Here is a 14,914-nt window from a genome sequence, read left to right as displayed (position 1 = left end):
GTGGCCTCAGGCAAGTGATTGGATTCCTTCATGCCTCAGTTTGCCCATCTGTAAAATGGGGGTTAAATAAGAAAATACACGTAAGGGGTCCTAACGCTGTCCGTCGTTGTGCTGTGTTATCATTAACATCCGTCAGTCTTCATTAAGTGGCATTCTCCATGCTTGTGCTGAGTGGCAGATTCTGACCCTGCACGGGGACCCAGAGATGAAAATGCCACCTGTTCCCACCCAGAAAAGCTCCAGTCTGATAGGACAGGAAGACATGTGACCAGTTGAAGCACACGGAGCCACAGGACTTGCGGTTTACAAACGCAAACCACCGCATTCCCACATCTGCCTGCACGATGGGCAAGGCTCTGGACGCCGCAGGGCCCGTCGGCCAGAGCACAGGGAGCCGTGCCTGCGCAGCCTAGGGGGAGGCCTGTCGCAGGGCACGTCCCCGAGTCAAATGCCCCGCTCCTTGTCCTGGAGGTGCCACTTGTGGGTGTGAACCCACTGAGTCGCTCGCAGAGACGTTGTTTGTGAACTGGGGCAGGCATTGTGGCCTGTCTGCGATTCTGACCCACTGTGAATGCCTGAAATGCCCCTCGGCCAGCCGCTGGGTGGACAGGTTATGGTCCAGCGGAGCTTTGAGCAGAAGGCAGCCATACCCAGAAACCCCAGTGGCAGACGGGAAGAAGTAGGGACTCCCTTGCGGTGCCAACGGGCTGTGGACCGTTCTGGAAGGATGCTACAAGATTGCTGGCTGTGGTTCCCTCAGACTCCCCAGGGGCGGGGTGGGAAAGGCTGTAATTTTCTCGTCTGGTACTGTTTCCATTCGTTTTTATCAGGATGTATGCTTGCGTTCATAATTTAAGAAGAAGATGGAAAGAATTTGAAAAAGTGCAGGGGCGTGCAGAGGAGAGAACACCTTTTTGTTACCTGTGGCCTCCACGTCTCCCCAGGTCGCCCTCATGCCTGGGTCCCTGGCCTCCTGATGCAGGAGGGCTTTATCTAGTCCCTGTGGTGGATGGAGGGTGGGGGCCCCTCCTCAGACTGAGCCCACGGACACTGGAGCTTGTCACCCACTGACTCTCTCTCCCAGGGCAGGGATGGTGTGAGCCCCTGGTTCCCAGTGCTGGGCACACACCCCTTCCTTCAACAATTACCAGCGTGCCCCGTGGGCATGGTGCGCTCCCTGGTGGGCGCACAGTAGGTGTCCAGGCGCTGTTCCTGGCCCGAATGACTGCACGAACGACCCCACCTGGGGCCGGCCACCAGTCTGGCTGGTGCATTGCGCCGGGGCAGGTGGCACGCTGTGCTTGGATAGGGGTGGGCGGCGGGGAGACCTCCCTGGGCGCGTCCCCGGGGCGGGCGGGCTGGGGGCGCCGGGCCCGGGCGGAAGGAGAACGCCCGCCCGCCCGCCCGCGCCGCTGGGGGCCGCCCGCGGGCCGCGCCGGCCAGAGCGCGCCGTGCGCCCCGGGCCCCGCGCTGGCACACGCTCGGCGGCCGCGGCGGCGATACGAGCGGCGGCGGCGGAGCCGGGCCGGGCGGCAGGAATGCGGAACCGGCGCGCGGGCTGAGGCCGCCCAGGATGGCGCAGGGGCGGCGGCGGCGGGCGGCCTGCGCGGGGCTCTAGCGCGGCGGGGCGGACGCTCCCGGCCCGGCCCCGGCCTCGCGGGCGGGCGGCATCGCGGCCATGGCCAAGGAGCGGCGGAGGGCCGTCCTGGAGCTGCTGCAGCGGCCGGGGAACGCGCACTGCGCCGACTGCGGCGCCCCGGGTAGGTGCGGGCCCGGTGGGTGCGGGGCCCGGGTGGGTGCGGGGCCGGGGTGGATGCGGCCCGGGTGGTGCGGGCCGGTGGGTGCGCCCAGGGTAGGTGCTGGTCTGGGTGGGCGCCGGCCTGGATGCTCGCCCCGGGCCCGGGAGGGGTGCTGCGGCGCCTGCGTGGCCGGGGGCGCCGGCCGCGCTGCTTGGTCCCCGCTCGGGTGGGGCGCGGGCCCGGCGTGCACCTGCGGGGACCCGGACGTCGCCCGCCCGCGGCCCCCGGCCTCCGGCTGTGTCGCCTCCTCCCCTCCCCCCCAGGCTGCGTGTCTCGCTGTCACCCGGGGACCGCCGCCGCGTTGCGAAAGCCCCGGCTCCGCAAAGAAAGAGGAAATCGCGGCGGGCGACCGGCTGCAGGGGGAGGACAGGCGAGCCGGCCCGCCGGCTTCTTTGCGTGGGTGTGGGGTCCACCTGGCTCCCCGCCACCTGGAGGTGACGTCATGGGCCCCCGCCTAGAGCCACCCTTGTGCACTGCGCCCCGAGAAGGGGAAGGAAGCCCCGGCCGCCTCCACGTGGAGCCGGTGGGAAAGGGCTTCCCTTCCCCCCAGCCCCGCGCCTAGCTGCTCTGGGGCAGGCGGCCAGATCAGGTGGGGCAGGGGGGCAGGTGCGACTGGGAACGGGCACCCGGGCCACCTGCACCTCATCCTGCCAGCGGGCATCTCCCGGACTTTGCTCCTGGGTGGCCCCTGCTCTGGGTGGTTTCCAAGGCGCTGGCGTCCTGGGTGCTTCCTCTTCCTTCCCGGGGACGCTAGTCTTGGGTCGGCAGGAAAAGGAACGGCTGAGCTCTCAGACCGGCAGGCAGGACTCTGCTTCCGAGTGGGCAGCCCTGGCTGGTCCTCTGCGGGCGGGTGGGCAGGCACAGGCCCTCCAGGCTCACCTGCTCATGCCCCCACCCTGGAGGGTGGCCCAACTCAGGGGCTGTCCCCCTGGCACTCCAGGGGACACTCCACTGGGGGCTCCTAGTCTGAGCCCCTCAGAACAAACCTAACACATTCGGGAGTGGCCGAGGCCCCCGGGAGAGGGAAGGTGGGAAGACCCTGCCTTTGTCCCCAGACACCTGTTTGAGACGCGCAGCCTCTGGACACCCCTAGAATAGGACCCAGTCCCCAGCTCTGCTCTCTTGCCCCTGCGTGGGCTGGGAGGGGTCTCTGGCAGCCCCAGGTCAGCAGCTCGAGTGTCCCAGAGGGGAGGCAGTGACAGGCTTTTCTGCAAGCTGGGCTGGCTGAGAGGCCTTTCCGGCTCCCACCTCCCGAGGAGGGCAGCGCGGGCCCACTCCGAGGTGGGGGTGGCACCACCATGGCTGCTGTAGCTGCTCCTGCCAGCGGGGCTCACTCCACACTCTCCCCGCCCCCTCTCCCAGACCTGTATTTCCACTTGTTCCGAGAGCCGGCCGTGCTAGGGAGAGGCCGGTGAGAACGGGCAGTCAGCTCGGTCCGCTCTCAGCCTTGGCCTGGGGCGTGGGAGTCGGGGGAGGCCCTGCCCCTCTCCTTCCTGACCGCACTGCCCAGGAGCGGCTCCTTTGGACCGAGAGCCTCCCTGCAGCCGCCTCCAGGCCCCCCAGCCTGGCAGGAGGGCGAGGGGCTTCCTTGGGATGGTGTGCCCTGCAGCTGCCGTGCCCAGCCCAGCCCCTGGGGCCAGGGGCCACTGCCCCGAGCAGGCACACTGCCGTCTGGGGCAGGCGGCTCTGGGGAGCCCACCTTTCCCTGGTGTTGGGCCAAGCCCCTCGGTTTTCAGAATTGGCCCGTGACATCAGCATCCCGCCTCCTCTGCCTGGTTGCCCGAGGAGCAGGCAGGATGTGAGCAGTTGTCCCCGTCGTACAGAGACTGAGGCCTTGAGAGCTGGGGCTGTCTTAGGGGCTGGACGTGCTGTCTCAAAGGCAGAGCAGGGCTCCTACACCGGCCGCAGCCCGCCCACTCTGCCTGCCCCCTTCCAGCGTGCCCCGCTCCAGCCCTGCCTCCCCTCTCGCCCCCTCGGACGCTGCTTCTCAGCTGAAGCCCATGTGATCTGTCCACATTCTGTGCCACTGTGGGGTGCCTCTGGGGCCTCCTGTCCCTGCTATGGCCCAGATGGGCGACTAGGGGCCACTCTGGCATTGATGGGGGCAGAAGGGGGCACAGTGCGTTATGCTGTTGTCAGAGGACCGTCACACGGACCGGCTCCTGGCTGCTCTTCCCGCCCACAGCCAGCCAGGAGCAGGGCATCGCTGGCGTGGAGTCCCCACAGCGTCGGCTCTGGACAGCAGGGCGCAGCACAGGTCTGGGCGGCCTCTAATTGCCAGGTCTGGGGTTTTTTGGAGTGGACGTAGCAGACCTAGCCAGCTGGCCACTCGAGGGCAGCTGGGAGGGAGTCAGTCTGGGGGGTCCCTGCAACCCCCACAGGACCTGCTTCCAACCTTCCGCGTTATCTGCTCCAGCAGTGGACTCCCCCACACCCTGACCATGGGGCCCCGTCTGACGGCCTCCCTCCCAGGGGGCTCTTCTCGCTACGGACCGGGGGGCAGGCACACCTGAGTCCATTCCTCTGCGAGGCTTGGGTGGGGTCCCTGTCCTGGGCGGGTGGCGCCTCAGCGCTCCCTCCGGGTTGCCTGCCTAGTTGGGACAAATGATCTGTTCTCCCCTTTGAGCCTCAGGTCCAGTGCCCAGAAGGACGGGGTCTCAGCCTTTAACTGGGTTTTCGGGTGGGTGACAGTTGTGTGGTTCTTTGGTTCGCGTCGGCTGGCCATCTGCATCGCCCGGAGCAGCAGGTGAAACCAGTTCTGAGGGCTCTGCGGTGTGCCGGGGCGGGGCTCAGCAGGCAGACCTTCCTTTCCGACAGGTCGCGTGGTTTGGAGGTCCTGCTGCTCCGGGCGTGTGTGCTGTAGCCAGGACCCAGGGGTGTCCGCGTGTGAGAGTGGCCCTGGGGGCCGGTGCTCGAGGCTCAGCTGGGCCTGGAGTATGTGCCTGCAAGGCCAAGGCGGGGAACTCGCAGCCGGAGCTCCTCACTCAAGCCCAGAAGGCTTCAAGGTAGAGGTGACTTTTCAGAAATTGCTATAAGCCAGGCCAGGAGCATCTTGGTGGGAGGAATTGCAGGAATTTGGCCTAGTTTGAGAGAGGGTCCCCTGAGTGTGTGGCTGGCGGGGGCCTGCTGAGGGGTGGGCTGGGCAGACAGTCCCCCCTCCACCACACTCCCTGGGGCAGCAGCCCACCTGGGTTTTGGGTGAAAAAACTTTTTTTTATTGTGGTAAAATATGCATGACATAAAAGTTACCATTTTAAGTGTGCAGTCCAGTGACATTAAGTACATTCACGTTATCGTGCAGCTGTCGCCACCACCTAGCTCCCAGAACTCTTATCCTGTAAATCTGGAACTCGGCCGCCATCAAACAACGACCCCGTGCCCTTTCCCCAGCCCCTCCGTTCTACTTTCCGTCTCTGTGAGTCTGACTCCTCTGGGAGCCTCACATGAGTGGAATCCTACAGTGTTTGTCCTTTTGTGGCTTATTTCACTCAGCTCAGTGTCCCCAAGGTTCATCCACGTGGTAGCAGGTGTCAGAATGTCCTTCCTTTTCGAGGCTGACTAATATTCCCTTTGCGGGGAGGACCCCGTGTGTTTATCCCTTCACCGCTGACGGAAACCTGGGTCGTTTCCACCTTCTGGCGATTGTGCATAGTGCTGCTGTGAACGTGGGTGTGCGGGTGCCTGCTTTCAAGTGTCTGGGGCATGGACTGAGGGGTGGAATTGCTGGTCATGTGGAGACTCTATGTCTGACTGCTCAGGGAACCGCCAGACTGTTCTCCTCACCTAGTTTCGTGCTTGGGCCACAGGCCAGCAGGACCGTGGTGCCTGCCCATCCGGCGGCCAGGTATGCAGGGCTGGTGCTGGCCACGAGTGGCACCCAGGGCTGGGGAGGGGCCAGGGCCTTTCCCTCTGCCTGCGTGCTTGGTGCCCTGGCCCTGACCAGTGCCCTCACCTCCCTCCTAGATTGCACCCCCCTCCCTGGCACGGGAGGCGTGGCCACCCCCATGTGTGATGCTGGGGGTGACTCACTGGCCGAGTTACCCCAGAGTGGGCTCCCTAAGTGCTCGGTTGAGCGGGGCACAGCCTGGCCTCTCCCTGCTCGCAGGGGTGTGACCTGGGCCTGTGCGCCGGATGCATCTCGAGCAGGGGGTGACATTGCCCCTGTCCCCAGGCCCCACACGCCGAGTTTGCTGCTGGCTTTAGACTCAGGGCGTTTACTAAGCCCTGCTCTGCGTTGGGTGCCTGCCAGCAGGGACGTCACCTGGTCACTTACTCCCCAGACCTTCGAGCTGGCTGCGTGATCCCATTTCACAAATAGAAGGACTGGAAGGGACTCTGCGGGCATCCAAGGTGGCAGGGGGAGGTCTGGGTCCTCCTCGTCTGGTCTTATCCACTTCCTATCCCACCCTGTCAGGCCCCCTGCAGTCTGGGACCTGTACTTTTTTTCTTATGTCTATTGTGTTAAAATACACATAACATAAACTTTACCATCTCAGCCATTGTTGAATGTGCAGTTCAGTGGTAGTAAATGCATTCGCGCTGTTGTGCAGCCCTGGCCACCTTCCATCCCCATAACTCTTTTCATCTTGTAAGTGTGAAACTCTGGCCCCATTGAAGCCTCACTCCCCATGCCCCGCCCCGGCCCCCGGCCCCCGCCGTCCACTTTGTCTATGAATTCGACTCCTCTAAGTGCCTCTTAGAGTCGTGGAAGCGGAAGTGGGATCGTAGTGTCTGTCCTTTTGTGTCTGGCTTATTTCACTCAGCACAGCGTCCTCAGTGTTCATCCGTGCGGTAGCAGGTGTCAGAATTTCCTTCCTTCTTTTTCAACTGAGATCTGATTGACAGGTAACACTCTGTTAGTTTCAGGTGTACAATGTAATGATCGCCACACATAGGTGCACAATTTTTTTTTCTTGTGATGAGAACTTTTAAGATCTACTCACTTAGCAACTTTCAGATGTACAGCACGGTATTAACTGGTCCCCACGCCGTACGTTACATCCCCAGGAATTATTTCTCTGACAACTGGAAGCTTGTACCTTTTGCCCCCTTCACCCATTTCACGCGCCTCCCTCTGGCAGCCGCCAGTCTGTTCTCTGTATCTGTGAGTTCTGCATTTTTAGTTTTTGTTTGTTTCTTTGTTTTCTTAGATTCCACACATGTGTGTCTGATTTATTTCACTTAGCATAATATTTCACAAGGTCCATCCATGTGGTTGCAAATGGCAAGATTTCCTTCCTTTTTATGGTTGAAGAATATTCTTCTCTGTGTGTGTGTGTGTGTGTGTGTGTGTGTGAGAGAGAGAGAGAGAGAGAGAATTTTTTTATCCGTTCATCCACCAAAGGACATTTAGGTCGCTTCCGTGTCTTGGCTGTGGTGAATAGTGCTGCAATGAACAGGGAGGAGCTTATATCTTTTCGAGTTAGTGTTTTAATTTTCTTTGGATAAATACCCAGTGGAATGCTGGATCATATAGTAGTTTTAGTTTTAATTTTTTGAGGACCCTCCGTGCTGTTTTCCGTAGTGGCTGCGCCAGTTTGCACTCCCACCAGCAGTGCACTAGTGTTCCCTTTCCTGCACATCCTCGCCAGCACTTATTTCTCGTCTTTTTTGCTGATGGCCATTCTGACAGGTGTTGGGTGACATCTTATTATGGTTTTGATTTGTGTTTCCCTGATGACGAGTGATGTTGACCATATTTTCATGTCCCTGTTGGCATTTGTGTGTCTTCTTTGGAAAAATGTCTGTTCAGAGCCTCTGCACAGTTTTTAATCGGAATGTTTGTGTGTTTGCTATTGAGTTGCATGAGTTCATTATATATTTTGGATACTGACCCCTTGTTGGATATATGATTTGCAGATATTTTCCTCCGTTCAGTAGGTTGCCTTTTCATCTTGTTGATGGTTTCCTTCGTTGTGCAGAAGCTTTTTAGTTGGATGTAGCCCCGCTTGTTTATTTTTGCTTTTGCTTTTCGTATTAGATCCAAAAAGTCATCACCAAGACCTATGTCAAGGAGCTTACCGCCTATGTTTTCTTCTATGAGTTTTATGGTTTCAGGTCTTACATTCAAGTCTTTAATCTGTTTTCAGTTAATTTTTGTGTGTGGTGTAAGGTAACAGTCCACTGTCATTCTTTTGCATGTGGCTGTTCAGTTTTCCCAACACTATTTATCGAAGAGACCGTCCTTTCTCCATTGTATGTTCTTGGCTCCTTTTTCGTACATTAATTGTCCATATATTCCTGGGTTTATTTCTGGGCTCTCTGTTCTGCTCCTTTGATCTGTGCGTCTGTTTTTATGCCAGTGCCCTGATATTTTGATTACCGTAGCTTTGTAATATAGTTTGAAATCAGGGAGTGTGATACCTCCAGCTTTGTTCCCCTTTCTCAAAATTGCCTTGGCTATTTGGGGTCTTTTGTGGTTCCATACAAATTTTAGGATTGTTTGTTCTATTTTTGTGAAACGTGCCATTGGAATCTTGATAGGGATTGCTTTGAATCTGCAGATGGCTTTGGGTAGTATGGGTATTTTAACAATATTAATCTTCCGATCCATGAGCACAGAATACAATTCCTTTTTTTTTTTTTTTAAAGATTTTATTTTTTTTTCGTTTTTCTCCCCAAAGTCCCCCGGTACATAGTTGTATATTCTTTGTTGTGGGTCCTTCTAGTTGTGGCATGTGGGACGCTGCCTCAGCGTGGTTTGATGAGCAGTGCCATGTCCGTGCCCAGGATTCGAACCAACGAAACACTGGGCCGCCTGCAGCGGAGTGCGCGAACTTAACCACTCGGCCACGGGGCCAGCCCCTACAATTCCTTTTTTTGTTGTTTTGTCTTCAGTTTCTTTCATCGGTGTCTTACAGTTTTGAGTGTACAGATTTTTCACCTCCTTGGCTAAATTTATTGCTAGGTATTTTATTCTTTTTGATGCAATTATAGATAGATTTTTAAAAATTTCTCTTTCTGATAGTTCTTTATTAGTGCATATTAGTGCAATAGTGTATATTGATTTTGTATCCTGCAACTTTACTGAATTTGTTTATTAGTTCTAAGTTTTTTGGTGGAGTCTTTAGGGTTGTCTATATCTAATATCATGCCGTCTGCAAATAGTGACAGTTTTACTCCTTCCTTTCTGACCAGGATGCCTTTTATTTCTTTTTCTTGCCTAATTGCTCTGGCTAGGACTTCCAATACTATGTTGAATATGAGTGGGGAGAGTGGGCACCCTTGTCTGGTTCCTGTTCTCAGAGGGATGGCTTTCAGTTTTTCACGTTTGAGTGTGATGTTAAATGTGGGCTTATGATATATGGCCTTTATTATGTTTAGATACATTCCTTCTATACTCAGTTTGTTCAGAGTTTTCATCGTAAATGATGTTCAGTTTTGTCAAATGTGTTTTCTGCATCTATTGAAATGATCATATGATTTCTATCCTTCATTTTGTTAATGTGGTGTATCACATTGATTGATTTGTGGATATTGAACCATAATTCTATCCTGGAATAAATTGCACTTGATCATGGTGTGCGATCCTTTTAATGTATGGTTGAATTTGTTTTGCTTATTTTTGTTGAGGATTTTTCCATCTGTGTTCATCAGGGATATTGGCCTGTAATTTTCTTTTCTTGTGGCATCCTTGTCTGGTTTTGGTATCATGGTAATGAGGTTGGCCTTGTAAAATGAGTTTGGAAGTGTTCCCTCCCCTTCTGTTTTCTGGAAGTCTGTTAAGCATTAGTGTTAATTCTTCTTTAAATATTTCATAGAATTCACCAGTGAAGTCATCTGGTCCTGGAGTTTTGTTTGTTGGGAGATTTTCGATTACTGATTCGATCTCCATACTACTAGTTGGTCTATTCAGATTTTTCATTCCTTCCTGATTCAGTCTTGGTAATTTGTATATTTCTAGGAATTTATCCATTTCTTCTAGGTTGTCTGATTTTTTGGCTCATAACTGTTCATAGCAGCCTCTTATGATCCTTTGTATTTCTGTATCAGCTGTAATGTCTCCTCTTTCATTTCTGATTTTATTTGAGTCCTCTCTCTTTTCATCTTGGTGAGTCCAGCTAAAGATTTGCCAATTTTGTTTATCTTTTCAAAAAACCAGCTCTTGGTTTCATTGGTCTTTTCTATTGTCTTTTTAGTCTCTGTTTCATTTATTTCTGCTCTGATCTGTGTTACTTCCTTCCTTCCTTCCACTAACTTCGAGCTCCATTTGTTCTTCTTTTCCTTGTTCCTTGAGGTGCAGAGTTGGGTTGTTTATTTGAGATCTTGTTTCTTGATGTAGGCGTTTATTGCTGTGAACTTCCATCTTAGAACTGCTTTTGCTGCATTGCACACGTTTTGGTATGTTGTATTTCCATTTTCGTTTGTCTCAAGGTATTTTTTTAAATTTCTCTTTTGATTTCTTATTTAACCCATTAATTGCTTAGTAGCATGTTTTTTAATCTCCACGTATTTGTGAATTTTCCAGTTTTCTTCTTATAATTGATTCTAGTTTCATACCATTGTGATTGGAAAAATTGCTTGATATGATTTTGGTCTTCTTAAATTTATTAAGACTTGTTTTTTGGCCTAACATGTAATCTATCCTGGAGAATGTTTCACGTGCACTTGAGAAGAATGTGTATTCTGCTACTTTTGGATGGAATGTTCTGTTTATATCTGTTAAGTCCATCTGGTCTAACGTATCATTTAAGGCCAATGTTTCCTTCATGATTTTCTGTCTGGATGATCTATCCACTGGTGAAAGTGGGGTATTAAGGTCCCCTACTATTATTGTACTATTGTCTATTTCTCTCTTTAAGACCTAAATTAATATTTGCTTTATATTTTTAGGTGATCCTATATTGGGTGCATACATATTTACAAATGTTATATCATCTTGTTGGATTCACTACTTTTTCATTAGGTAATGACCTTCTTTGTCTCTTATTACAGTATTTGTCCTAAAGTCTATTTTATCTGATATAAGTATAGCTACCCCAGCTTTTTTTTTTTTTTGGTTTCCATTTCCTTCCTTTTTAAGGCCAAATAATGTTCCATTGTATGGATGGACCACATTTACTTACACACTCATTCATTGATGGATATTTGGGTTGCTTCCGTGTTTTAGCTATTGTGAATAATGCCGCTGTGAACATGAGTGTACAAATAGCTCTTCGAGACCCTGCATTCAGTTCTTTTGGGTCTATATCCAGAATTGCATTTCCCTAATTATTGGTGATGTTGAGCATCTTTTCATGTGCTTATTGCCCATTCATATATTTTCTTTGGAGAAATGTCTATTCAAGTCCTTTGCTCTTTTTTTGTGTGTGTGTGAGGAAGACTGGCCCTGAGCTAACATCTTTTGCCAATCTTCCTCTTTTTGCTTGAGGAAGATTGTCAGTGAGCTAACATCTGTGCCAATCTTCCTCTATTTTGTATGTGGGATGCTGCCACAGTGTGGCTTGATGAATGGTGTGTAAATCCACACCCGGCATCTGAACCCGCGAATCCCAGGCTGCCGAAGCATAGCACATGAACTTAACCACTGTGCCACTGGGCTGGCCCCTCTTTGCTCATTTTTGAATTGGGTTGCTTTTTGTTGTTGAGTTTTAGTTTTCTCTCTATAATTCTGGATATTAATTCCCTTATCAGATATAGGACTTGTAAATATTTTCTCCCATTCTGTGGGTTGCCTTTTTACTCTGTGGATAGTATCTTTTAATGCACAAAATTTTAAAATTTTTATGAAGTCCAGTTTGTCTGTTTTTTCTTTTGTTGCCTGTGCCTTTGGTGTCATAGCCAAGAAATCATTTCCAAACACAATGTCGTGGAGCTTTTGTCCTATGTTTTCTTCTAAGAGTTTTATCATTTTAGGTCTTCATTTAGGTCATTGATCCATTTTGAGTTAATATTTGTATGTGGTGTTAGGTGAGGGTCCAGCTTTGTTCTTTGCATGTGGATGTCCAGTTTTCCCAGCACCATTTATTAAAAAGACTGTCCTTTCTCCATTGAATGATCTTGGCACCGTTGTCAGAAATCATTGGATTGTATATGTGAGGGCTTATTTCTGGGCTCTCTATTCTATTATAATGGTCTGTGTGTCTGTTTTTATCCCAATACCACATTGACTTTTTTGGGTTTTTAAATTTTTTTTATTATTCTTTATTTCTCTTTTGAGGAAGATTAGCCCTGAGCTAACTGCTGCCAATCCTCCTCTTTTTGCTGAGGAAGATTGGCCCTGAGCTAACATCCGTGCCCATCTTCCTCTGCTCTATATGTGGGACGCCTGCCTCAATAAGTGGTACGTAGGTCAGTGCCCAGGATCTGAACCAGTGAACCCTGGGCTGCCAAAGCAGTGTGCACAAACTTAACCACTGTGCCACTGAATTGGCCCCAAATGCCACATTGTTTTGATTACTGTAGCTTTGTAGTAAGTTTTGATATCGGGAAGTGTGAGTGCCCCAGTTTTGTTACTCTTTTTCAAGATTGTTTTTGCTATTTGGGGTCCCTTTTGATTCCATGTGAATTTTAGGATGAGTTTTTCTATTTCTGAAAAAGGTGTCTTTGGCATTTCGATAAGGGATGGCATTGGATTTTTAGATCGCTTTGGGTGATACTGACATTTTAACAGTGTTAATTCTTCCAATCCATGAATGTGGGATGTGTTTCCATTTATTTATGTCTTCTGTAATTTCTTTCAGCAAAGTTTTGTAGTTTTCATTATACAAGACTTTCACTTCCTTGGTTAAGTTAATTCCTAAGTATTTTATTGGTTTTGATGCTGTTGTAAACGGAAGTGTTTTTGTAACGTCTTTTCATATTGTTCATCATTTGTGTATAGAAATGCAGTTGACTTTGTATCTTACTACTTTGCTGAATTCATTTATTCTAACAGCTTTTTTGTGGATGCTTTAGGATTTTCTACGTGTAAGATCATATCTGCAAGCAGAGGATTTTACTTCTTTCTTTCCGATTTGGATGCCTTTTATTTCTTTTTCTTGCCTACTTTCTGTGGCTGGAACTTCAGTGCTGTGTTGAATGGAAGTGTTGCAGTGAGCATCCTTGTCTCGTTCCAGATCTTAGAGGAAGAGCTTCAGTCTTTCCCCATTGAGCGTGATGTTTGCTGTGGGTTTTCCTGTGGGGCCTTTATCATGTGGAGGTAGTTTTCTTCGTTGCCTAGTTTATTGAGTGTTTTTATCATGAAAGAGTGTTGAATTTTGTTAGCTGCTTCTTGAGCATCAGTTGAGATGATCGAGTGTTTTTTTCCCTTCATTCTGTTAAGTGGGGTATTATGCTGATTGGCTTTCACGTGTTGAGCCGTCCTTGCATTCCAGGAATAAATCCCACTTGGTCATGGGGCGTAATCCTCCTACGCTGCTGAATTCAGTTTGCTGGTATTTTCTGGAGGATTTTGCATCAATGATCGTTGGGGATATTGGTCTTCAGTTTTCTTTTCTTGCGGCGTCTTTGTCTGGCCTTGGTGGCAGGGTCATGCTGGCCTCGTAGGATGGGTTAGGAAGTGTCCCGTCCTCTTCAGGTTTGTGGAGAAGTGTGAGGAGGATTGATGGCGGTTCTTTAATCGTTTGGTGGGATTCCCCAGGGCAGCCACGGGGTGCAGGGCTTTTCTGTGCTGGGAGGTTTTCCATCACTGATTCAGTCTCCTTGGTTGTTAGAGGTCTGCTCAATGTCTGTCTGCCTGATTTAGTCTTGTGTTTCTGGGAAGTTGACCATTTCACCCAGGTTGTCCAATTATTCAGTGTAAATTGTTCATAGTACTGCCTTATAATTCTTTTCATCTGTTGAATTGGTAGTAACTTCTCCCCTTTCACTTCTGATTTTAGTAATTTGACTCTTCTCTCTCTTTTCCTTTGTCCATCTTGCTAAAGGTTTGTCAATTTTGTTGATCTTTTTGAAGAGCCAACTTTTGTTTTTACTTATTTTCTCTATTGTCTTTCTATTCTCTAGTTCATTTATCTCTACTCAAATGTTTATCTTTTTCCTTCTTTCCTCTTGCTTTAGGTTTAGTTTGTTGTTCTTTTTCTAGTCCTTTAAGTTGTAAAGTTAGGCTGTTGATCTGAGAGCTTTCTTGTTTTTTAATGTAAGCATTTGTAGCTATAACTTTCCCCCTTAGTACTGCTTTTGCTGCATCCCATAAGTTTTGGTAGGTTGTGTTTTCGTTTTCATTCATCTCTAAGTGTTTTCTAATTTCCCTTGTGATTTCTTCTTGGATTCATTTGTTGTTTAAATATGTGCTGTTTAGGGGCCGGCCCCGTGGCCGAGTGGTTAAGTTTGCGCGCTCCGCTGCAGGCGGCCCAGTGTTTCATTGGTTCGAATCCTGGGCGCGGACATGGCACCACTCATCAGGCCATGCTGAGGCAGCGTCCCACATGCCACAAGTAGAAGGACCCACAACTAAGAATATACAACTATGTACCAGGGGGCTTTGGGGAGAAAAAGGAAAAAAATAAAATCTTTAAAAAAAAGTGCTGTTTGATTTCCACAATTTTGTGAATTTTCCAGTTTCCTTTCGAGAAGATACATTGTATGATATCTTTTATTTATGTATATGTGTACTTCTTCATTTATTTTTTGCAGGGAAAGATTCACCTTCAGCTAACATCTGTTGCCAGTCTTCCTCTTTTTTGTTTTTCCTTCCCAAAGCCCCAGTGTGTGGTTGTATATCCTAGTTGTAAGTCCTTCTGGTTCCTCTATGTGAGCCACCACCACAGCATGGCTACTGACAGACGAGTGGTGTGGTTCTGCATTCGGGAAATGAACCCGGGCTGCCCAAGCGGTGAGAGCCCTGAACTTTAACCCCTAGACAATCAGGGCAGGGTCCCAATCTCTGTCTTTTGATTGGAGAGTTTAACCCATTTACATTTACAGTAAATACTGATTATAAGGCACTTACTCCTGTCATTGTGCTGTTTGTGTTCTGTATGCCCTGTAGGGTTTTTTGGTCTCATTTCCTGTGTTCCTGTCTTCTTTTGTGTTTATTTGGGTTTTTTTTTTCTGTAGTGAAATGTTTAAATTTCTTTTTTTATTTCATTTTTTGTATCTTCTATAGCTGTTTTCTTTATGGTTACCATGGGGATTACATTTAATGTCCAGAAGTTATAACATTCCTATTTGAA

The 14,914-nt window shown here is 50.1% G+C and overlaps 2 protein-coding genes across 2 annotated transcripts in view; both read left to right on the top strand.

The window, feature by feature from the left end:
• Positions 1-14,914, top strand: part of COX19 (cytochrome c oxidase assembly factor COX19) — a 45,137-nt gene that overhangs the window by 16,195 nt on the left and 14,028 nt on the right. The window lies entirely within an intron of this gene.
• The window catches only part of ADAP1 (ArfGAP with dual PH domains 1), a 63,786-nt gene continuing 50,357 nt past the window's right edge, over positions 1,486-14,914 (top strand). Inside the window, exon 1 of the mRNA XM_070567343.1 lies at positions 1,486-1,760. Coding sequence (XP_070423444.1) covers positions 1,679-1,760 — 82 coding nt within the window. The 5' untranslated portion in view covers positions 1,486-1,678. The remainder of the gene's footprint in view (positions 1,761-14,914) is intronic.

This window comes from Equus przewalskii, chromosome 12 (genome assembly GCF_037783145.1).
Source record: "Equus przewalskii isolate Varuska chromosome 12, EquPr2, whole genome shotgun sequence".
Classification (NCBI taxonomy): Eukaryota; Metazoa; Chordata; class Mammalia; order Perissodactyla; family Equidae; genus Equus; species Equus przewalskii.
Note: the sequence above shows the minus strand (reverse complement) of the source record. Positions and strands in the feature narration are given on the sequence as shown.